General features: G+C 51.9%; 1 protein-coding gene across 4 annotated transcripts in view; it reads right to left on the bottom strand.

The window, feature by feature from the left end:
• Positions 1 to 25455, bottom strand: part of TRAPPC9 (trafficking protein particle complex 9) — a 575975-nt gene that overhangs the window by 457809 nt on the left and 92711 nt on the right. For all 4 annotated transcript variants that reach the window (XM_032592000.1, XM_032592002.1, XM_032592001.1 and 1 more), the window contains one exon: positions 3024 to 3150. In XM_032592000.1, coding sequence (XP_032447891.1) covers positions 3024 to 3150 — 127 coding nt within the window. The remainder of the gene's footprint in view (positions 1 to 3023; positions 3151 to 25455) is intronic.

Genomic DNA, 25455 nt, shown 5'->3' with positions numbered 1-25455 from the left:
CATCTCCAGCAAGATAGCAGCCTGTGCCTCACAATCCTACCCAGTGGGTCTGGTCACTCACGGCTGTGGGCCTTTTTCAACCAGCTCCTCTGGAACACTTCCCGGAAGCTTAGTCTTCAACTGCACCTAATGCTGAGCTCCTCCTGGGGCTACAGGGCTGACTCTTGATCCCTGGCTTGAATCTGGCTCTAATTATGCGGACAAAGTCCTTGTTTCCAGGCACGAGTGCCCGAAATGTCGTCCCAGTCCGCATGAGCTGCATCGGCCCTCTCCAAGAGAAATGAGGAACGCGGGTTTTGTAGGAGGGTGGCAATCCCACACGCAGCGTGGACCCCCGACCATCCCACCCAGGCTCTCTGAGCTCCCACCGTGCTCCGCAGTCTGACTGAACACCAATCACGTGGTCTGCCACCTGTAATCAGCATCTGCGCTTGCTTTCTCACACGATGGTACAGGTCTCAGTCTCCACCGCTTAACTCTCATCAAAATCTTGCTCCTGAGAAATCACACTCATGCCTGTTGTATATGCAGCCCCCACAATGCAAGACACTCCCACTGTATGGCGGGGACATTCCATACCATTAGAGTGCCGGTCGTGGTCCTTCAGGCCTGCTGTGACACAAATACCAAACACAGGGGGGCCTAAACAGCAAATGTCTCCCCCTCACAGCTCTGGAGGCTGAAGTCCCAGACCAGGATGCCAGCACGCTTGGGCCCTCGAGGGCCCTCGTCGTGGTTCCCAGGGTGTCCTCACACAGAGGAGAGAAAGAGCCCTGTCCCCTTCATCCAGAGTCAAGTTGCGGCCGAAAGAAATTACAATGTACATGGAGGGTGTACGTATTTGCGCCTGGGGGGCTTCAGGAAAGGCTGTAGAGAAGAGATATTCCTTGAACTAAATCTTAAAAGACGACTAAGTAACAGGCAGTCGGGGCAGCAGAGACATTTCAAGCAGAAGACGAAGCCCAAACAAAGGAATAAAACCCTGTCACACACTTCTGCGACCCCAAGTGCTTGTGCAAGGTGCACAGCCCTGGTGGGACCAGAGGAACAGGAGCTCACAGCAAAATCTGGAGACGGAGCGGCCACAGGCGGCCCTGTAAAGTCAGGCAAAGCAAACAAGTCGGGTTCTGTCCCATGAGCAACGGGGAGCAAGGCAGGCTGGGAGATGTGCTGACCTTCCAAATCTTCCAAAGGGGTTTCCTTCCACTTCACCAGTGGTGCTGATCTGCCGTGGGGTGAAGAACCCGCCCACGGGGCATCCCACACCTGATTACATGCAGTTTCTCTTTCTAGTTTTAACAACATCAGGCATGAGCGGGGTGACGAATGAGTCACCGGGACAAACGGCTCATTTCTGAGGCTGACGGTATCTGAGAACCATTCAGAACGTGTTTACACCTGGTGGGTAGTACATAAAACCAGTTTTTTGTAGATCATCCCTGACCACACCAGGCAAGAGAACTGGCACCGGGCCTCCGGCAAGGCTCACCTCGCTGTTCAGAGGCAGCTCCCCAGCACAGGTTCGTTGCCGAAACACTGGTCGCTGAAGGTTTAACAGTATTTGCCTAAACATCAGACCACCTGCTTCTACCCAATCTGTTTCATCTAAGGATTTTAGACAGCTAGGGGATTAAAGAGCTAACATCACAGTATTTTTTCAATCAATTCTCTATTTGCAAATGTAGGTGTAAGATGTCTCCAAGAAGAAAACGGAGATTTACTGAGTGCTTGGATGTGCCAGCCACCGGGCTCCAGGCTTTTGTAAGCATCAGCTCAGCTAAAACAACACCAACGGCCCCAGGAGGAGCAATTTTTACACCCATTTTCAAGATCTGAAACTGAGGCTCACAGAACCAAGGTCACACACTAGTAAAGAATAAACCCTACGTTCTAACTTCCATACGGGGCTGCCTCTATGACATAACCTTCCCCTCCCGGTGTCTCTGTGTGGAGAAAAGCACTTTTCCTCCTCAGCCCCGATAACCTGCCAGGACCAGCCCACCCTGCTCCACTGACAAAACTCCCGACCACGTGGGGATCTAGATGCAGCACCAAAATCCTAGAATGTTCTGTTAGGTTCAGGATGTCCCATTATGCAAATCTAGACGCTGACAGTTCATGATGAAGATGAAAAATCATTTAAAAAGACCATAGACAGTGGCGCATACTGTGAGGCAGGCCAGCAGTGGGTGCAATGGAGACCCAAGACTCTCCTACCCATGGCAGGTGTGTGCACCAGGAGGGAGTGCCGGCAAAGGCCTCCTAAAAACCAGGCCTGTAATGAGTCTGAAAAAACGAGCATGCACTCAACAGGTTACCGCCAGGCAGAAGAAAGACGGACCCCAGGGCACGCACGGCGTCAGGGAAGTCACCAAAGTGTGTGGGAGGGGCTACACCCTTGTCCGTGTGGCAGGGGCCTGTGGTCTAAGGAAAGGGGAAACCCTGGAAGCCTGTAGGAGGAAGAGGCAAGGTCAGGTATGTCTCATCCCCGCAGGTCACGCCGCGGGCTCTGGAAGCAGGCAGACCAGGGTCTGCATCTGGTTGTGTCATCCACAAGGCACACGGCAGTTACACGATGCCACTGGCCCGATTCTCTCATTGACACGATACTCCCACTTCCTAGTGCCACTGCTGAGATTTAATGAGATAATGAACCAGATACACAGCAATCAAACATTGAAACTCTCAGGGGTGGAGGGGAGGGAGCAGGGCGGCTCAGTCAGTTAAGCATCCAATTCGTGATTTCGGCTCAGGTCAGGATCTCATGCTTTCACGAGTTCGAGCCCCTCATCGGGCTCTGCAACAGGCAGCATGGAACCTGCTTGGGATTCTCTCTCTCTCCCTCTCTCTCTGCCCCTCCCCCACTCCCACTGTCTCTGACTCTCTCAAAATAAATAAATAAAACTTAAAAATTTTTTAAAAAGAGAATGGAAACTCTTGTCAAGGTCTACATTTATGACGCAAGTGGTAGAAAAATCTGGCAGTGAGGCGCCCGTTGGGCACGCTGGCAGGGCCCGCCTTACCTGACGATGGGAAGTTTGGTGAAGGGCACTGGAGGCAGGGTGGGCCCACCTGGGAGGGTGAGGAGTTCCATGGTCCCAGGACATTTGCACGTGTAGTTCTCCAGGCTTTGAGTCACGTCTTTCTTTTCTGAAAAGAAAAAAACAAAATGAAGGTCAATTAAATAAAAGTAGGGGTCTTTGGGTTTTGCGGGGGGGGGGGGGGGGGGGGGGGTGGTTTGAGCAAAATAAAATTCTTAACCCAATCCATGCCAGTCCAGCAAGTCCATATTGTGACAGAAATGAAGGAATGCTGCTACAAGAGACCAAAAGAAAGCAGATGCTTTATTCACTTCATTTAAATAATCACCAGCAATGGCTCCATTCAGGGGCATATGGATAAAAAGGAAGTTAAATTACTGTCTTCCAGAAGACTTCATTTCCCAAGAGAATAAATCCTTACCAAATTCCAAGAAAGTCAGTAGGCAGGCAGGACTGGAGAATCAGTATATTTTATTACCTGACAAATATATTTCCAGAAATTACTAGGTACCAAGGTAAATGCCAGGCCCTTTCCCCAAGGAGTCTACAATCCATCTGTGTCATAGATATTTAAGAGAATAATTACAAACCCAGACTATTTTGCTCCACCCCACCCCCACCCCTTGGCTGGGAGGGAGGAAAACAGGATACAGGGAATGCCGGCTAACGGTCCACAACATGCTCACAGGCTTTGTAACACCCCGGAGCCCAAGAGCACCTTACACACCCCAAAGTGCGTAATTACTCAGGAAGGCAGGCATCACAATGCTCTTTTTACAAATGGAAAAGCTGAGACCAAACCAGGCCCAAGGCTTGTCAAAGATGTGTCAGACCTAAGCCAGTGGTCTTCTCACTGATCCTTTTGGAAGGATTAAGGGAGGCGGAAAGGGAGTTCACTCCTCCTGGCTTCCATTTCCTCTGCCACTGCCTGCAGGGAAAGGCGGAGGGCACGGGGACAGTGGTGACAGAGGGACACAACACCTAGGAGTCGCCCCAGCTTCAGATGAATGGCTTGGTCCCGCTGGTCCAAGGTGGGATCGCCTTAGGGGAAGGCATTCAACCAGAGCCAACCTTCTGCTCTGAAGAAACTACTCAGGATGGAAAGAGGTAAAGCATTAAAAAGCAGTGACTGGCAGGGGCGCCTGGGTGGCCCAGGCGGTTAAGCGTCCGAATTCGGCTCAGGTCATGACATCGCAGTTTGTGAGTTCGAGCCCCGCGTCGGGCTCTGGGCTGACGGCTCAGAGCCTGGAGCCTGTTTCGGATTCCGTGTCTCCCTCTCTCTCTGCCCCTGCCCTGCTCACGCTCTGTCTGTGTCTCTCTCTCTCTCAAAAAGAAAAAAGAAAGCAATGAGTGGCAGATGTGAGCACTGAGCACAGTGAGACAGTGAGAGCTGACAGTCATCACACAGCCACACGGCTGCACTGAGAGAGAGGGGACAGGTTGCCAGAGACCAGATATAGTGCTCCTCCGGGACTGGGGACCATAAGTAGCAAATATCGAGGCAAGGACATGTATTTTAACTGGTAAAAGCTGCTGCCACAGGCATTTCTGTGTCTAAGCAGCATTCTCCGGGAAACAGGGGGACAAGAAAGCAACCAGAATTAACTTTGGATGTGACACTGTAAAGTTTATCTGCAAGATGAACAAAATTCTTTAAATAAGGAAATCATCTTCGATGTATACATGATAAATCTCCTGAAGGGCTCCAGGCGATGGCATGCAAATGACCTCATTTGCCTAATGCTGGGTACGGCGCTCGTGGCTTAGGTGTCTTATTAAGTTGGATTACGGCCTCTGAGTAAACCCTGCTGAAATGAAGAGGGAAATGAATCTACCCGTGAAGCCTAACGCCGCCTGCAAAGTCATCCAGGAAGAGCCCCGCAGCACATGCCTCGGCTTAGCTATGGATCGGCCTTTCCGCGCCGACACTGTGCACAGCGCGAGTGCCAGCAGGGAGGCATCGCGGCTGCCGGCTTCTCGTGCAGGGCCGGCTCACCGGGGACCCCACGGCCTGTGCGTTCCGGCCCCTCCTTTCCGTCTGCTCGCTGTCCAGGCAGGGGATGAGCCTGGCTGCGAGCGTCCTCGGGGCTCTGCGGAAGCCAGGTGAACCGGCCAACATCTCAGGAGCCTCTTACGCTGCCCGATGTGCACGGGGCCCTCCCCGCCAGCTGTGCGCGGTGGCTCCAGGCAGATCAACTCTCTCCTCACTTCCCATCAGGTGACGTGCTAATAAGCTGCTGAGAGGGAGGCCTCTCCCCGCCGGAGCCAGGGAGGGGACGTGGGGGTGTCACCGGTTCCTGACATGACTATCGGCCAATTCTCCTCCCTTATCCCTCTCACGGCACTACATCAGGAGCGCCCTCTGCACCACGCTCACGTCCGGGGCGCCCTCTGTCACCGTGCTCACGTCGGGGGCGCCCATGCCTTCTGGAGCTTCCACAGGGCACAGGAACTAGGACCATGTCCCACCACCCAGAGACTTCATGTCACTGCAGTGGAGTTTCCGGAGTAAATGCTTGTGTGCGATTGCTGGTGAGGTCCATCCAATGGGAAGGTCCCACAGACCTCTCTCCTCGTGGATTTGAGCACCTGCCCTACGTTGTTTCCCAGATTCGTTATTTTATCAAGGATTACAAAATGGTGATTTTGTAATTCTTAAGTTCTCTGTATTTAAAAGCTAGAATCTGGGGGCGCCTGGGTGGCGCAGTCGGTTAAGCGTCCGACTTCAGCCAGGTCACGATCTCGCGGTCCGGGAGTTCGAGCCCCGCGTCAGGCTCTGGGCTGACGGCTCGGAGCCTGGAGCCTGTTTCCGATTCTGTGTCTCCCTCTCTCTCTGCCCCTCCCCCGTTCATGCTCTGTCTCTCTCTGTCCCAAAAATAAATAAACGTTGAAAAAAAAAAAATTTAAAAGCTAGAATCTGTCTGTGAGGAAGGATTTTGTTCCTTATCAACCATCCCAGAACACCAATGATACAGAAGAGAGGGGTGATGAATGGCTGAGCCTTTCCCTGTACTTACTGGAGTGGACAACTGCCTCCAGGGATGTCCAGGAAGTTAGATGTGATTTAGTACCATTATGAACTGGTGGATTTTTATACATTTGGTATGTCACTTGATTGCCATCACACTTTTTTTTGATGTTCAGGTTGTCCCATCTTTGTCCACTGGGAGCTCTGTCACAGTGATTCCTGTGTCCTTTAGATAAGGCCTCATTATTCATCAACAGCTTGCTCTTTCTAGCTCATTTTCAGTCCCAGACCTAGAACCAAACCATTTCTCCAAGAAGCCCTGGATCCTAGTGGGAAACAGTGTTTAGAAATCAGAGTCTGGGAGCCAAGGGCACTCATCACTGCTAGATTCTTACTGTCTCTCTAGGCCTTGACAAAAGGGACCACTTACAAAATTTTTTAAGTGTTGAGATTTTGTTAAGTGACTTTACTTTAAATTTTAAGATTTGGCAGCTAAGGGGTGCCTGGGTGGCTCAGTGTGTCGAGCGATCGACTTCAGCTCAGGTCTTGATCTCATGGTCTGTGAGTCTGAGCCCTGTGTTGAGCTCTGTACTGACAGCTCAGAGCCTGGAGCTGCTTCGGATTCTGTGTCTCCCTCTCTCTCTCTCTCTCTCTCTCTGCCCCTCCCCCACTTGCACTCTGTCTCTCTCTCTCTCTCTCTCTCTCTCTCTCCCTCTCTCTCAAAAATGAATAAATAAGAAAGAAAGAAAGAAAGAAAAAAAGAAAGAAAGAAAGAAAGAAAGAAAGAAAGGGAAAAAAAGAAAGAAAAAGAAAGAGAGAGGGAAAGAAGAAAGAAAGAAAGAAAGAAAGAAAGAAAGAAAGAAAGAAGAAAGAGAAAGAAAGAAAGAAAGAAAGAAAGAAAGAAAGAAAGAAAGAGAATATGATGTCAAAATAAAACACTACAATTCCTCACAAGTGATTTCACAGAGGCAGGACCAGAGTCTGGGAGAAGACCACGCACGAAACCTGATTCTACTGATAAGGCTTCATAAAGAAGAGGCAACATTCGGTCTTTGTCTAGGGGCACACCATGAGTACAATACTTGGAGGTTTTGCTACGTTGCAGGGAAAGAATGACAAGAATAAGGACATATGGCCATTAAAGAAACCATGTCTGAGGGGGAAAAAAGACTAAGGACACAGAGTGAATCCCAATATATCATTGTAAGTCGTATGTGCACAACAAAACCTGACAGAGAAGCTGCCCGAGGCACGTGTGAGAGGGAGCAGGCTAAGACTGAAAACGCCCAAAGGGCTGAGGGTGCAGGGGGCACGGGGGCTCCAGATGGAAACAGCAACGTAGAATATGACACTGGCTGCCGTGGGAGGGGGCTGCTGGCTTTCCCACGCGGTGACTGGCAAACATTTCACACGTGCCTCACACGTGCGTCCCTCTCTGAGACAGGACACCTCGGAGACTTGTGACGTTTGCTGCAGGGATCTCACTGCTGGCAACAGAGGACGCACCCAAGTTTGCCAGGCAGACAAGGAAGGCCTCTGTGCAGGGAAGGAAAGGAGAGGTGCTCAGAGGCGAGAAACGGTGGGGCCGCTCAGGGTCCACTTAGTTTGTACTTGGTCCTGCCGCCAATGGAGACCAGCACTGTTTCAGCACTAAGCGGCCCCTACCTGGACAGCTGCGATCACTACTCCCAGTTGCACGTACTGAGCACTTACTGCATGCCAAGTATTGTACTAGGCGCTCAGACTACAGAGTCTGTAAGGGAAGAGATCCTGGTACAGAGCAGAACTTCAATAATCTTTATCCAAAATACGTCTGCAATCCCCTCCCACAAAATCCTGCCAAAAAGGGGTGGGAGGCATCATTATCCCCCTTTTAAAGTGATAAACATTAGCTTGGTGACAATCTGAGAGATCTGATTGTGGATTAATATAAAATGCTATCAAAATGATTTATTAATGCTTAAGTGTGATATTAAATACCACGGTTATATAAGGAAATGTCCTTTTTTTAAGCAGTGCATCCTAAGGACTGAAGGTGTGAACTGAAATGATGTCTTAGGGTTTTTAAAAAGTAATCCAGCACACAAAGCAAGTGAGAAATGAAGTAAATGTATAAAAATCTTACTAAGCATCGAATCTGGTGTATGGGACCGCTTCATTATTCCTGGTACCTTTCTGTTTGAGAATGTGTCGCAGCAAAAATATTTAACGAGCCTGGGAAGGTGAAACGATCTGCTCAAGAGAGGCACCAAGCTGGAATTTTAGAATTTGGATCCGAGGTGACGAAGTCTTCCTGTCCCCCAGATTAGGCCTGATCACAGACACCCCAGTGTCACGGTAACACAAACAGCAGGGCTCCCAGCCACAGCGGTTTGAACCCGTGTTCCGCACGTCCAGCTGGAACGAAGCTCGTGACCAATCCGAGCGTTGTCCTAAGCGTAGGATTTGGTCAGAGGGAAGTGAGAACTCCTTAATTTATTCCACTAAAACTCAGCTGCCTTAGTCTGCTCTGGCCGACATAACAAAATAGCATAAAGTGGGTGACTCACCACAAACACATACTGCTCACAGCTCTGGAGACTGGGAAGCCCCAGATCGGGATGCTACAGACTCAGTCCCTGGTGAGAGCCCACTCTACGGCCTGCAGCTCCCACCCTCCTGCTGTGTCCTCCCAAGGCCTTCTCTCCGGGCACGTGTCTCCTCCTTCGAGGGCATCAATCCCACCAGAAGGGTCCCACCCTTAAGACCTAATGCACACCTGATTACCTCCCAAAGACCCTGCCTTCAGTTCAATCATACTGGGGGCTTGGGTTTCAACCTATGACTTTGGAGGGAGACACACGCAACCCATAACATCACTATAAACTTGTCCAACTTTGCCCAGAAGACCCGACGGTTCATTTCGCTCAAGCTTGAGCACCTAATACCCTTGAGGGTTATTTTTCCATCCCAGAAATTAAAGAAATCATGCAAAGACAACATTTTTAAGAAAGCCCAGTTGCCACCTGCCTGTACTGTTTCTTATAGAAGCAGAAAATATGAGCACCCCGACTTCTGAGCACAAAAAAAGTCACAGGCCATTTGCCATTTCAAAAGATGACACTGGCACAAAACCCAACACATCCTGATTTCACAGTTCAGCGCTTTGCGCTCCTTCTAAATAATCATCTCAGATGCCCGTGTCTGCGTAAATCAGGTATGATGTTCTGAACAGGAGAGAAGAGGAAGAAGCACATCTTTTCTTCCAAATATGAAAGGAAAATACTAAGGAAGAAGAAAATAGAAGATACACAGGAAAAAAGCAGAGGTGCGGTCCAAGACAAGACGATTTGAAAGTACACTTTCGGAATCGGTTCTGACACGTTCACTTACAGAAAATACCAACCACAGCTCACCTTGGAACTGCTTTCCTAAGACTAGCATTATTGACCTTTCAGCATTATGATGCTGAGATCTTTGAGGGGGTTCCCAATAAGTAGACCTCCTTGGCCCCCCTTGCGTCTAGATAAGTTGAAAACAAAACAAAAAGAAAAGACAGGGATAAAACGTCATCTGTGTTACCGACACAGCCCATGTTAAAGGACACGACACGGTTTCTCAGAAAGTGCAACTGCTCACTGGCACCAGGACCTGGGTAGACAGAGGCCGTGCCGAACTGGGCGGGCCCCACCACCCAGCCCGCTCTGTGGCCATACACGTCACTAACAACGACTTGGAAACGTGCCTTACTTATTTTCTCTTTTCGTCATAAAAGGAAATGTCACAGGGTGACCCAAAAGACAACCGCACGACCCCCGTGTACGGCTGGTGGGAGAGGGCAAAGCGGGGTGGCCTCTGAGGAACGCAGTATGGCAGTCCCACGGGGTCACCACACGAGCCACCGATGCCCCTCCCGGGTGGATACTCAGAAGCAGTGAGGGCAGAGGTTCAAACAGATAACCTGCACGCCGTGTGCACAGCAGCGCTGCTCATAGCGGCCAACAGGTGGAAGGAGCCCAGGGGTCCATCCGTGAACAAACACAATGTGGTCATAGAGAAAATGGAGTGTCATTCAGCCTTAAGAAAGGACGGAGACTCTGACACCTGCTATGACACGGATGAGCCTTGAGGACATTGTGCTGAGTGAGGACAACTAGTGCATGAGCCCCCTGCTGTGAGGGCCCTGGAGCCGTCACATTCATGCACGGGAGAGGCGAGCAGGAGGTACCAGGGACTGGGAAAGGGAGCTACTGTTCAGGGGGACAGAGCTTCGGTTTGAGATGATGGGGAGACCCTAGAAATGGGCAGCGGTGATGGATAAACAACAGCGTGCACGCACTCGATGCCACAGAGTTACACATCTAAAAATGATGAACACGGTAAACGTTATGCCGTGTATATCTTACCATGATTAAAGAAAAAAAATCAGCGAAACTAAGGCATGTGCCAGGTGTGGTGTGGGCCCTGGAACACAGAGATGTGTGGGCACGAGCAAAGACGCCACACTCCAACCAGTGTCCCTATTAAGGGTGTGAGGGAGGAGGCTCGGCCGTGCGAGCGGACACGGCGCTGATGGGTGTCGAGGCTGGCGCCGAAGGCCACGGGGCTGGGGGGACGGCAGAGGCACCGAGCGGGACGTCACAGGACAACAGAGGCCAGCAACCACAACGTCCCAACACGGGGCTCAGACGCACCGCATCTGAAGTACGGAGGAGCTGCCCAGAAGGGCCAAGAGACCCAAGGGACAGCCGGCTGGTGATGAGGCCAGTGGACCGGAAGAAGGTAGGGTCCTGAGCACCAGGAAAATCAGCAGAGAGAGAACACCTCCTGGGGAGAGTGTAAGGCGGCCACGGAAGACCGGAGGCCCCATGACAACACTCAGGGAAACACAGAGGCAAAGGGCAGGGAGAAAAGGAAAAAGTAGGAAATCAGCTTGAAAAGAAACCATCCTGGAAGTTCGGACTGAGACGCAAGAAGTCAAAAGATGAGCGTTTCCACAAGAAGAGAAACAGGGGTGAATGCGACACAGAGGCCGATGAGGATGCAGACAGAAAACCAATGTCACTCCTGAAGGTTCAGGGTCACGTGTCCCCATTGAAGGGGACCGTGGCAGGCGCAGGAACCCAACAACAACCACTTGGGACCTGGTGGGAACCGAGAAAGTGGCGCCAGCCCCCAAGCCAGGAGTAGCGTGCCAAGTACGTCCCGGCGGCCAGCGGGAGAGCCCAGCCCGCCGTCAGGGGCTGTCACCTGCACCGTCTCACCGCTAGATATTAACACTGACCCAGTGATGAAACGCCATCACCCATCCCACTGCAGCATCCAAGACGAGATACCGCTTTTCTAAGGTCACACTGCTCACGAGCAAGGCTGGGGCTTTAAGCCCAGGCTTCTCAAATCCAGTGCTTTTTCCACCATATGGAGCGACCTCCCTTGGGCATTACTGTGCCCATTTCACAGAGAGGAAATCTGAGGCTTCAGAAGGAATTTCCTAAAGCATTCAGATACAAAGTGGCTAAATGACATGCAAACTCAGAGCTCTGAGTTCAAACTGTTTTTTCCATTGTGTTGCACGGCCCACCCGAGCCGCCCCAGTATGTGAAAATACGGAGGAGAACACGGGTGTCTTGGAGCAGCCAATCCAACACGTCCGGCAAGTCAAGCATCTTACGTAGCAGGAAAAACCAACTCAACTCTTCTTCATTCCACGTGTACATCCAGGCGGGACAATGGGCCAACCCCAAAAGGCAAAACAGTCCCCGGTGTCACCACTAGAAAGATGACTAATGATGTGCCAAAACGCAGACACTGAAGACGCCCTTGTGTACCAAGAAAACAAGCCCTTCCCTCACTGACGGGACGGACTTAGACAAACCCGCAGTGAGCCACGCAGGCCGCCTCCCGCCCGCATCACTTCCTTCTTGTTTCTCGCTTAATTTACATGGTGGCAGGTCAGAGTCTCTGACAAGCGACCATTCAAGTAGACCAGGAGATGAAACATTTTTCCTTGTTCTTTTCAAGTATGTAAACATGTTCTACCACAATGAAAGGCAATTATGTGAAGCCACCAGCTCGTTACATCCTCATCTATTTAAAGCACTACCTAGAAAACATTTATAAATATCTCTAGAGACCTCAATAAAGCACCCACAAGGGGAAATTCTCCTCAGCATAAAGACTTAATAAATAATTAGAAAGAATGTGCACATCCAACTATGAACTAACAGTCAGATAAGGTAAGGTACAGTAACAGTGCAAAGTTACATAATCATTAACGATGACATTTATAAAGAGTCTGAGATAATACGGAAGATCTCGGTTATGTGGAAAATCAGGATGCAAAACCATATTTATAGAATAAATTCAATTTAAAGATAAATCCAGGGGCGCCTGGGTGGCTCAGTTGGTTGGGCGTCCAAGTTCAGCTCAGGTCATGATCTCACCGTCTGTGAGTTCGAGCCCCATGTCAGGCTGTGTGCTGACAGCTTGGAGCCTGTTTCGGATTCTGTGTCTCCCTCTCTCTGCACCTCCCCTGCTCACGCTCTGTCTCTCTCTCTCAAAAATAAATAAACATTGGGGCACCTTGCTGGCTCAGTCGGTTGAGCGTCCTACTTCAGCTCAGGTCATGATCTCACAGCTCATGAGTTCGAGCCCTGCATCAGGCTCTGTGCTGACAGCTCAGAGCCTGGAGCCTGCTTCCGATTCTGTGTCTCCCTCTCTCTCTGCCCCTAACCAACTCGCATTCTGTCTCTGTCTCTCTCAAAAATAAATAAACATTACAAAATAAATAAATAAATAAATAAACAAATAAACATTAAAAAAAAGTTTTAAAGATAAATCCAATTTAAAAAGAATAGAAAACAATACAAAAAAATTCACTGAAATGTTAACGGTGTTTGCCCATGCAGGATTATGCATAACTTTTTCTTTTCTGTTTTTTTTCCAAGATTTCTAAAATAAGTATAATAAGTACACACTACTTGTACAATAAAAAACATTTCAGAAATACTTGGAAGTGAATTTCCAACACCGTTTGGTAAAGAAAAGCCAGGGGTCGTGCACAGGGGTACTCCTCACGCGTGAAGAACGCAGCACCCTGAAATGTCCGTGGACAGCGCCGAGGCACCCTCGTTGCGACGGAGCTCCTAGTTCACTATGAGGGCGTGCGCAGCCTGTCCCCCCACATGCGCTGTTCTCGACGGCAGCCTGACGTTTAAGGAGGACTTGCTATACGCCAGGCACTGGGCCAAGCACTCCAAATGCTGTCTCACTAAATTGTCCCCAAGAGATTACGTGAGGGGTGCCATCGCCACCCCGATTTACAGAGGAGCAGAGTGAAGCTCAGAAAGCCCTGCTCCGGCCGAGTGCTCCCTCCACGTCTCCCCCAGGCTCTCCCTCATGACAAACTGCTGTGCTCAGCCATGTCCCTTCTTCTGAAACTATTTCATACCTCACTCAGCATTCCTTTAACCAACAAATACCGGGGGTGCCTGGGTGGCTCAGTCGGTTAGGCGGCTGACTTTGGCTCAGGTCATGATCTCACGGTCTGTGGGTTCGAGCCCCATGTCGGGCTCTGTGCTGGCAGCTCGGAGCATGGAGCCTGCTTCCGATTCTGTGTCTCCCTGTCTCTCTGCCCCTCCCCTGCTTGCTGTCTCTTTCTCAAATAATAAACATTAAAAAAAAAATTTAACCAACAAATACCGGCTATCTGCCCTGCATGAGGAAGATCTGTACCTCAGACCCTCAACCGATGGCCTCCTCTTTGAGGACAACAAGATCCCCTAACTCCTCAGTCTCCATCAATACATACTAACGAATAACGTGGAAAAGACAACAGAAATCTATTCGGTTTCGCATGTATTGACTACTTTCCAGGTAAAGCACTGTCCAGAATGGGGAAAGATCAAAGGTGAATAAGACCCAAGGAGGGCGTGACCTCATAAGAGAGCCAGAGCAAAATTACTCTCAGGACACAAGGAAATGGTCCTGAATTCTGAAGTAGGTAAGGCCAGGAGGAGGTAAAGAGGGGGCGAGTTTGACTTTCCCATTTGTAGGAGGCGGAGCTCACTGCGACAGAAACAGCGCGGAAAGCCATGCGACACGCTTAAAGAACGACAGAGAAGTCCAGCAGATAGGAGATACAGGTTAAGCAGATGGAAGTGAAACGAAATTAGGTTAAAAAGATGGTTTGGATCAAATTGCCAACGTCCTTGAGAAGGAGCTGAGACTTTATTAAGACAGAGAGGGGCCGTCACCGCCGCTCGCAGGGAACAGAAGGATGCGATTTCGCTTGCATTTCAAGGAGATACTTCTGGCTTCAGTGTGAAGAATGGATCAGAGGGAGCAAAGCCAGGAAGCAGGATAGGAGTCCAAGAACTGGCTCTTGAAAGTCTGAACCGTGGCTAGGACAGTGGAAGGGGGAAGAGGGATCCCACGTGAGAAAAACTCAAGCATTAGAACGGATAGAGGACCTATCCAAACAATTAAGATACAGGATGCAGAATTTAACAAGCAAAACGGATGAACATATGGAAGGAAAAAGAGAAGGAGGGGAGCAAATCATAAAAGACTCTTAATGATAGAGAACCAACTGAGCGTCGCTGGAGGGGAGGCAGGTGGGCGATGGGCTAGCCGGGGGATGGGGACTAAGCAGGCTCTGATGAGCCCTGGGCCTTGTATGTGAGGGACAAATGCTTAATTCTACTCCTGAAACCAATACTGCACTACACATTAATTAACTAGAATTTCAATAAAAATTTGGGCCTGGGGAGGGAAAGAGGTTATAGGCCAGGCAGGATAATTTGGGAACGACTCCAAAAGTTTTAGGCCTCCAAGAAGAAAACCGTGACACCCTCGAGGAAAAGATAATTCAGCTGGGGCAATGGTGAACTTAGGACCCTTTGAAATTCAGGGGACACGTCCGGTTTCCACGCGTAAATTAGAGTTCAGAGTTCAGAGGTCGGGACTGCAAGTAACAGCTGTAGGAGCACCAGCTGCAGAGCCAGGCAGACGAGGCAGGAAGCTGAGAGCGAGCCGGGGCCGGGTGGGCACCGTGGAGGCGGCGAAGCGCAACACCCAGGTTCTGCGGCCGCTGGCACAGAGGAGGGGGCCGAGCGCCTGCAGGAGGGAGGGGAAAGGAGGGCCTCGGTGCAGGCCGAGCTGAGGTGGCCTCCCCGAACCCCGGGACCCAGCTGGTTGAAGGGGAGCTGGAGGGTGCCCAGGAGGGCCTGGCCACTGCCCTGCAAAAGCTGGAGGAAGCCAAGAAAGCCTCTCGTGAGAGCAAGAGGGACGTATGAAGGGCACTGAAAATCAAGCCTCACAAGGCGAAGGAAGGGAAACCTGGGTGGCTCAGTCAGTTAAGCGTCAGACTCTGGATTTCAGCTCCCTTCATGATCTCACAGTTCATGAGTTCGAGCCCTGTGTTGGGCTCCGGGCTGACAGTGCAGAACCTGCTTAGGACTCTCTCTCCCTCTCTTTCTGCCCCTCCCTTACTCATGCTCGTGTTCTGTCTCTCTCTATCTCTCTCTGTCTCTCTCCCTCTCAAAAATAAATAAACTTATTTAAACAAGAGCATCCAACTGGCTCAGGTCATGACCTCGCTGTTCTGGGTTCGAGCCCCGCATCAGGCTCTGTGCTGACAGCTCGGAGCCTGGAGCCTGCTTCAGATTCTGTGTCTCCCTCTCTCTCCACCCCTCTCCCACTCGTGCTTGCATGCACACTCTCTCTCTCTATCTCTCTCAAAAATAAACAAACATTAAAACTATATATTAAAAAGAACAATGAAGATGAACTCTAGGAAATCCAACTCAGAGAAGCCAGGCTGCAGAGGGGGCAGAGGGGGCAGCCCGGAGGCACGGAGTGGCGGCGGGGACGCTGCTGATGACGGAGGGGGGCCCAGAACGCACAGAGGCGTGAGCTGAGCCACCGGGAGATGGGGGAGTGGACCACACTGGCGGACCAGAAGCTGGAGGGCCTCAGTGCTGCTGAAGGAAAGTACTCTCAGAAGGAGAGCCAAGCGGAGTAAGAGACAAGGATTCTTGAGGATAAACCCCAGGAGGCAGAGGCCCATGCTGAGTTTGCTAAGAGACTGGGGAGCAGACCACCCACGACTGAAGCCAAGACCCCCCCCCCCCCCACCACAAGGCAGCACCTCTGCGCACAAGGTGCCGGGCCAGCCTCTGCCTGATCCGAGCGAGATGCACAGCACCCCAGCCCCCCACTCCGAGCCTGCCCCAAGGTGCCCCAAGTTGGCCTTGAAACCCAGGGCTGGCCTTTAACTGGAAGGCTGCTGTCTCCTTTTCCCGCGCCTCCCACCCCACCCCTGCGTCTTCTTGTCTCTTTGCCGACCCGCCTCTGTCTCTCCCATGAGGCCCCGGGTGGGCTTGAGGCTGAGCACCGGTGGGGACAACGTTCAAGGGAGTGCGAGTGCAGTGCCAAGTGTCTCTAGAAACATGCCGTGAGGGGGGCGCCTGGCTGGCTCAGTCGGTTGAGCGTCCGACTTCGGCTCAGGTCATGATCTCGCGGTCCATGAGTTCGAGCCCTGCGTCAGGCTCTGTGCTGACGGCTCAGAGCCTGGAGCCTGCTTCCGATTCTGTGTCTCCCTCGCTCTCTCTGACCCTCCCCCACTCATGCTCTGTCTCTCTCTGCCTCAGAAATAAATAAACACTAAAAAAATTATTTTAAATTAAAAAAATTTTAAAAATTAAAAAAAAAAAGAAACATGCCGTGAGGAACACACTTGGCAATTGCCTTATTTGTTGCTGACGCAGTGACCACCTGCAAAACATTCCTAATGACGCTGCGGTCCTGAAGCAGCAGTCTTGCCCCACCCTCAGTCCTCACGTGCAGAAAGTCACTTTTCAGCTGACGCACACCCGCGTCTCCCCACGGTGGCAGGGAGAGTGGCAACGGCCCGCCTCACTGAGGGCCAGGGCCCGGAAAGGAGATTCCCAGAGGAGTCAGCCAAGAGAGTGTGGCTCAGGGTTCGGCTCCCAGCCGTCTGTAAGCAACTTTATTTTTGATTTTTTTTTTTCATCAGAAGAGACCAAGTTAAGATGTGAGACCTCCACCTGAGACCAGATGCTTGCCCTTTCCTTACCCCTTTCCCAACCGCCCACGGAATGGGTCATGTTCCCCTTATGTGGAGGTGACCACTTATTTGCTCTCCTGCCTCCGTAAAAGAAACAAGAAAATTAAGAGAATTATGTGTTTGCCACTAGATTTAACCGCATGAAACAAACACCTGTCACCCCCCCCCCCTTCTCTGGGTCTGAACCTGCTGTCCCTGAAAGTGCCGTCTCACTGTGCTTTGTATCAGCTAGTACTGGAGAAATCCTGAATAGCTTATGTACAAAACTGGTTTTACATTTTATACTACTTTGAAACTTTGCTTCTGTAGGGTTGGGGCACCCTGGCCACCCCGTCGGGCTGAGAGCTCTCTACAGTCTGGGCTGACATGTACTGGTCTTTTAAAGTTTCTTTCCCTGCCCAATTCCCCTTCTGGTGAGATTTGTGTGAGGTCTGTTAGGTGCACATCCAGCAGCTTCTGGGCTTACAACACACTCTCCTTTGGTGGGCTCTCTCCGGGCGCCAACTGGGAGAAAGAAACCAACAGTATAACTGTATTCATGCTGAAAATTGACAAGTGTCTTTTTGGAATAAAGGACCAGTTCCTCCATTAAAAAAAAACAAAACACAGGAAATATAAGCGTAAAATATGAGCAAATTTTTATTTTAAAAAGTATATTTTAGGGGCGCCTGGGTGGCTCAGTCGGTGAAGCATCCAACTTCAGCTCAGGTCATGATCTCATGGTTTGTGAGTTCGAGCCCTGCGTCAGGCTCTGTGCTGACGGCTCAGAGCCTGGAGCCTGTTTTGGATTCTGTGTCTCCCTCTCTCTATGCCCCTCCCTGCTCATGTTCTGTCTCTCTCTCTCTCTCCCTCAAAAATAAACATTTAAAAAAAGATCTAAATATATATTTAAAAAAACCCATTTATTCACATAATCTCATGGTTAGTGGGTTCAAGCGCCATGTCGGGCTCTGTACTGACAGCTCGGAGCCTGGAGGCTGCTTCGGATTCTGTGTCTCCCTCTCTCTCTGCCCCTTTCCCTTTTGTGATCTGTTTCTTTCTCTCTCTCAAATATAAATACACATTTAAAATAATAATAATAAAAGTATATTTTAAATATACCAAGAGCTTAACTCCTTTGTTTTTAATTTTTTTAAATATTTATTTATTTTTGAGAGAGAGAGACAGCACAAGCCGGGGAGGGGCAAGGAGAGAGGGAGACACAGAATCCGAAGCAGGCTCCAGGCTCTGAGCTGTCAGCACAGAGCCCCATGCGGGGCTCGAACTCATGAGCTGTGAGATCATGACCTGAGCTGAAGTCAGACGCTTCACCAACTGAGCCACCGAGGCACCTCAGCCAAGAGCTCAACTCTTAAATCCACACCATAAGTCTTCATAGACTATTTTAAATTTACACCCTCGCTGACCTACTTTGTGATTTCTGGTTGTTAATAACCTTGCTTTTCAATACTCAAAGAATTACTTCTACATAATATTAATCTTGTAATTTTTTAAAACCAGAACTTTCCTTCCAGCTGCTCTGGTTTCTCCCCCAGGGAGAAGGATGTGAGTGGCATAAACATACTTCTGTGGCACGTCCCCGAGGTAAAAAACCTTTCTGACTTTACAACACATGATCACAAGTCGCAGTGTAACAAGAGATTTCCCTCTACAGAGATCTGTCACGTTTCCAGATGCAGCTGTGGTCCCGGGGAGCCCGCGTCCGCAACGCCCATGTGTGAGCAACACAGAGGCCATGTCAAAGTGAGGACCACGGAAACATCGGGAAAATACACAACCTCTCTTCCTTCCCACCCTCCCTCACCCCGTGACACAACTGGGAGGGAGGCCCAGGCGAGCGCTTTCCCCGGGCCAGGGTCCAGCCCACTGTGATGCGGATGACGAGGAAGTTCTAACGCGTGTTCTCTGGGTTGAGGAGCAAAGCAATGAGCTGGGGATAAAACGAAGCCGCTGAATAAATGCAATCTGACATCGTCTCTCTCCTCCAATCCTTGTCTTTCCAACAAATGACAGCTGTACCCAAGCTGACAGAGAACTCTGCACGGGGACAAGCTAAGGTGTTAAGGTGTGGCACGTGGCCGGGCTCCTCATCAGGGCAGGGCGGGGACACTCTCGTTGAGGAGGGGGCCCTCGGGGCCAGCGGCCGGAGCGCAGACTCCAGAGCCTGGGGCCACAGCCCCCTCCCTCCCGACCCTACAGTGGAGGCTTCAGGCTAGCTGACCTCCGACCTCTGACCTCACCTCCTCACCGCAAAGCAAGCGTAAGGACCGCGAGGCTCAAGCGGCCCATGCGTGTCAGGGCACGTGCAGGGACATTCCCGGGGCCCAGCGTACGACACACAGTGCCGTCGGGACCCTCTCGGGACCCAGAAACCGCCATGAAGGCAGAGCAGGTCCCGGTTCTCTGCGCCCTGAGAAAAGTTCTCTGCGCTTGGGAAAAGTCGCAGCAGGAAGAGCGGGAAGAAGGAGGGGGCGCCCGGGAAGGGGAGGCCGGTCAGGCCCCACGGTCAGGCCTCAGACGGACAGGGCCGGGGCGGGTGAGCCGGGCGCTCACACGGAGAATGAGGCCACCAGAAAGGCACAAACAAACCCGAGGGGAGGCCACGGGTACGAGCCCCACGTGCGCACCGCAGGGCCCCCCGGCTTGCCCACACGGCCCTGCCAGCGCCCGCCTCGCCAGCGCCCGCGGGTGGGCTGCTCGGGCGCCCCGTGCGAGGCCATGAGCACCGGGCCCCGGGCAGCGTCCACGCCCGGGGTACTGCTGGTGACGCTGTGAACTCGACTCGCTAAAGCCAAAGGGAGCCTGAGGCACGGAACCAACGGGATCGTGGCCCGCGTCCCCGCGGTGAGCCAGGCGCTGGGCTGGGTACGGGGCGCGGGGCATCCGTCCGCTGCCGAGGAGGCAGCGGGCTCTGCAAGGGGCCGAGAAACCACCCCGCTCGGGACGCTCCCTCCCGTACCACGCGCGGCCTGGCCACAGGTCCCTGCCCCTGCAGGCTCACCGCGACATCGCAGCCTCCGGGAGCCCGAAAGCGCCCGCAGGCGGTGCCCTCCTGCCCACCTGTTGTGGCACCTTTCCCGCTCCAGCACCGCTGGCTCTTTCTGTCACTTTACCTAAATCCACGGACAGCTGCACCAACACTGCCCTGAACGCCGCTCTGGGACGCTCTCTTACCCCACTGCCGTGAGCCGCACAGAGAGCAGAGCCTTGACATCCGACACAAATAAGCCCCTGGACCTTTGCATCTTCCCAGGTTCACTGACATCATCCCCGGAAGTACATAAAACACGGCTGGAAGGTCGGGAGCACCTGCGGACACAGCGGGAACTCGCCTTCACGATGACGGAATGACGTGCAGAATGACAGGCGGGTGCGGGCAGTCAGTCAGGCTCAGTCAGCAGCCTGGTGACACTCTCTTCTTCCAGCACCGTCCAAACCCCCTGCCTCTGCAGACCGTTCGACCTACCACATGAAACAGACCCCCGGTGCTGTTCACACAGAGAAAACGGGCTGGCACTTTGCGCTGCGGTTTGGGTGTTGTCTGGACTGCATACAGGCTCTCCTCCCCTGCAAAGGGGGGAGGGGGGGTCACCTGTCCAGATAATCACCCAGAGAAGAGATAAAACCTGAACAGCCTGAAGAAGGCCTCTGCCTTTTACTAAGGGACATGCCATTTCTGGCCCCAAAATAGATCCCTGCCACTTAGAAGATGCCTTGTCAATATCAACTGGAATTCACTCAATCTCTTAAAAAAAAAACAAAAAAAAACAAACAAAAAGATGCACAGAGAAGCGTGCACAAATGCCTCTGTCCTCTCTCTTAAGTCAACGTCCCAGGACACCAGGGAGATGCAACAGCTGCGTGAGCCAATCAACTTTATTCTGTGCACGTGCTACACAGGGAGGAAACGCGGACACGTACGGACCACTGGTCGTAAGAGACACTGGAAGTGTGCAGGAGACCCATTTCAAACGAGTCCCCTCCATTTCAATTCCACCGCCAGCTCTAAAAGGAAAGTGCTGTAACTTAAGGCAAGTTTTGACTTCTCTGTGGGTCATAAAAATCAGCTTAGTGGGCAGTGACTAGCATCCCAGGGGAGGGGACAGGACAGACCAGAGTTCACGTTCCAGGCTGAAGTGTGTCCCCTGCAAAATCACACACTGAAGTGCTCATGCCCAGTAGGACACCGCGAATATGACTGAATTTGGAGACAGGGCCTTTACAGAGGTCATTATGGCAAAGCGAGGTCACAGGGGGACCCCAGTCCAATCTGACTACAGTCCTAATGGGAGGAGATTAGAACAGACTCGTACAGAGGGTGACCCCGTGAGGGCAAAGGGAGAGAACGCGGTCCACAAGCTGACGAGAAAGTCCTCAGAATAAACCTGCCAGCACCTCCATCTTGGACTTCCAGCCTCCAAAACTGAGAAAATTGGCCTCTGTTGTTTAAACCACCCCGTCTGGTATCTCGTTCCAGCAGCTGAGCTGGCTGAGACGGGACATCACACATAATCGATGTTGCTTCATGAAACACACGGGTTTGAGTACACAATGTACTTCCTAAGCTGGGTCACGGCCAAGAAAGTCTGAAGGCCACTGTTGCAATGACAGCAGGTGAGCCGTCCTCCCTGATGCCGACGACGTCCTGCCTCGATCCCTCACTCCAGGAACTGCGTGTGCAACGTGTGTGGAAACACCTCGGCAAGTCAGAAGCAAACCGTCAGTGACAATGACAGTTTATCGAGCACATACTACGTTTTAGGCTCTTCACAGACACTGTCTCTAACCCTCCCAGCAGCACAGAAGGAAAGCATGATGCTCCCGCGACCTACCCGTGAGCGGTGTCAGGGAAAACGGGGCAGTTCTTAACAAGCACCTATGGAGCCCCCCTGAGCCAGATTTCGTCCTGGGCTAGGGTTTGGGGAAAAAGAGGCCTCAACCCCACCTGCCAGCCTCAGTGCACACAGTCCACAGACAGGAAATCCCGCCGTTAGCGTGCAAGTGACAAGCACGGTTGCCGAAGTGTGGGGGACATGGAGGAGAAAGACTTTTCCTGCTGCCTGAAGGGTCAAGAGAGCTGTCAGAGGTGGGGGAGGTCGGTGCTGCGTTCCGGGCAGTCGAAACCCCGAAGAGAAAGCTCACACGTGAGCAAGGAGGCTCTGTTCCGGGGACAGCAGCTAGGCCTCGTCCACGCAGCAGCCACGGGCTGGGCCACACTGAAAAGCACACCGCCAAACACACTAGGGACTTGAACTCTATTTCTGTAGCAACGGGAAGCCTTGCGCGCGTGCTGAGCAGAGGACTGCTTTGCGTAAAAACGTGCCATGGGAAGACCACCTGAGAGTCTGGGGGGCCGGTAGGCGAGAAAGGGGTTCCGGGAGACAAGGACATCCCCTGGGAGGTACCGCCGTATTCTAGACCAGAAACGGCCACATCTGGCCTGGGCAATGGCACACAGACACTTCGTAAGACGGTGGGCAAGTCATAGGACAGCAAGACCGCACCCCACGGCCGACAGCGCGCCCCATGTGACCCACGGAGTCCTGTCGAGGCTACGCGCAAAGGGCCCCTCGTGATACCACCCCAGGGTGTTCTATTCTGGTTCATGTAAAACTTGGCAAATTAGTATTTTCCCGTAACTACTAAGTCCGCTAATATATTTGGGATTTTGACACACTGAGAGTTTTTCTGCTCATTATGTTACATGTGTGGTTTCTCCACCGAGAATGCGTTTAGCTAGCAGGTACTTATTATGTTGTGCTACACAGTATTTATCTCTTCAAACACAACTACAAGAAGTCAAAAGCTTCCCTTCACTTCTGCCCCGTTTGGGTTCAGCCCCTTCTGTCTGTTTCCGAACAAACAAAAGGGACTGTATAAACCGCGGGGGAAACAAATCACACCCTTTGTGGAGGAGCTCCCACATAAGGGTTCATACGTTTATCCTCCCTTCTCCCCAGCCAGGTGAAAAATGAAAGCCACCTCAATGAAAACCTCCGAAGAAACCACAGGTGCCATCTGGAAAAAAACCTACGAGGGGTAAAAAGCATGACAGGAATGGAAAACGTGAAGCCAAATAATACACATTACCTTGACAATTTAAAAATTATGGCCTTCATTTCTGGGCAGAGTTCGTATCGCAGTTCCTGATGCCTTGCTACACAAAGCTGGGAGGTAAAACTTAAATCTGAAGACCGTATGTTTCCTAATAGGAATAAGTTACAACATGTGGAGTTTAAAACCCAAGCCCTGGGTTTTCATCCATTAGTCCCCATTATAGGAGACTCTCAATGTTATTTTTTCCATAATCTCTGATACCAAAATCCAGTAAAATGATGTATTCTTATTTTCTTTTTTTTTTTTTAATGTTTATTTTTGAGAGAGAAAGAGAGAGAGGCAGAAAGTGAGAGGGGGAGGGGCAGAGAGAGAGGGAGACACAGAATTGGAAGCAGGCTCCGGGCTCCGAGCTGTCAGCACAGAGCCCGACACGGGGCTCGAACTCACAGACCGTGAGATTATGACCTGACTCGAAGTAGGACGCTCAACTGACTGAGCCCCCCAGGCGTCCCTGTTTTCGATACCATCTCACAATTTAAATTCAAAAAATGTCAGCGAGACATATTAACGTACCCTCAAGTACAAAAGGTCACCAAAAAACTATAATTCACAAAAAGTCTACAACTGCGGCAGGCGAGAAAGCATGGGGGTGGGGACACGGAGGTGGGCTTGTCCGTACGCGCCTCGACCGGCTTGACACCGCGCAGTCCTGAGCCTGCTCTCCCGACTCCCTCACAGAGGAAGGTTTTGCCGACACACACTCGGCCTCGACAACTCCGACTTCACGTCGACCTCAGGCTCTCCTCTCAATGAAAGCATTTTGCCAAATCTATAAATGGAACGCCATCGTGTAGTTTTGCATGACTTTTCCCACAAGAAATCTCACTGGGTGTCAAGCCACAAGTGTGATCTGGGAAAACTGGCTCCCACGGAGCAGGGACGCCAGAGGTCCCCTCTGAGGACAGCGAGCCTGTGTATTTCACTTCCTAACCAAAGAAATGATGACTAAGGAAGGCAAGAGAAAGATGCTGGTTTTCAGGAATTAGTGACGAGGACTCCGTGAAAAATACCCCACTGCTTCTCAAAGGCCATTTCCCAGCCCCTGGAGCACACCGGCTCTTCTGGCCTCCCAGGGGTCCCGGTGAAACACAGACTCCTGAGTCCTGGGTCCTGGCTCCAGAGTGGGGCCCTGGAACTGGTCCGGCACATTCTGAGCTAACGGTTGGCTCAGCAACGTTTTCTTTTGACGTGTGAGTATTTCCCCCGAGGGCTAAGTGTTATCTGCACCAAATACCCGAATCCACACGCAGCTGAGTGATGCACAGGAGAGGAGGGACTCGGCCTCGGGAGCCTCCGGCCGCAAGGCAGACGGAGGAGGGATGATGGGTCTTAATCCTCACAGTTCCACAAGAAGCGGGCTTGGGTGCCCACTTCATAAAAGGGGAAGAGGAGGTGGAGAGAAACTGGACAACTTCCCTCGTTGGACGGTGAGTGAACAAACAGTGAGCGGCACCTGCCCCACACGGTCCTAGGTGGCAGCGTGCCCAGGACACGGAGCCTTCCCCCAGCACACTCGTGTTCCGGCCAGGAGGGCGAGTAGCCACGAAGGGGCAAAGAGATAAGGGTGCCACGAGGCAGACGGCGAACAGGGCACGTGAACTCGGACCCGAGGGACACAGAGAAGGCAGTCGCACGAACATCTTGGGGAGACGATTCAAGCAGAAAGACCCAAGTACACGGTCCGGAGACAGGGTGGAAACAAGCTTCCTGGGAGGACAGAGACAAAAGCAACAAGGCCTGAAGCTGAGCAGCGGATGGAAGGAGGCTGGTCTGGGGGGCTAAGGAGGGAATGATGTGGGGCCAGTCGACTCCTCAACATGACGGGAGCCCATGGACGGTCTGAAGCAGAAAAGCAATGAATGTGAGAGCAGGTGCAGGGCTCCAGGCCAGGGAGACCCCAGGCGGCTGAAGGGGCAGCTGAGACCTCGCAGTGGTTTCCCCTGTGCCTGTAAGGACGCAGGTGGGGACAAGCGGCCACATCGGGGGTCTATTGAGGAGGTGAGACCCTGAGGACCTGCTGATAGGACTCAGAGGAGGGTCTGACAGGGAACAGAAAGAGTCAGGACTGCCTTCCCGGTTTCTGGCCTCAGCGTCTGGCCGAGCGGGGTACGGAGGGACACGTCATCTGGGGTGCAGAGCTCGACACCAGGGACAGGAGAGAGCTGCGCACACGGACAGAATCCTGCTGACATCCGCCAGGAGAAAGCACCCATGGACAAGAGCAAGAGAGTGCTGAACGGACCCTGCCCAGGGACACTCAG

Source organism: Lynx canadensis, chromosome F2 (assembly GCF_007474595.2).
Source record: "Lynx canadensis isolate LIC74 chromosome F2, mLynCan4.pri.v2, whole genome shotgun sequence".
Lineage (NCBI taxonomy): Eukaryota > Metazoa > Chordata > Mammalia > Carnivora > Felidae > Lynx > Lynx canadensis.
This window is presented reverse-complemented; position numbering and strand designations above follow the sequence as displayed.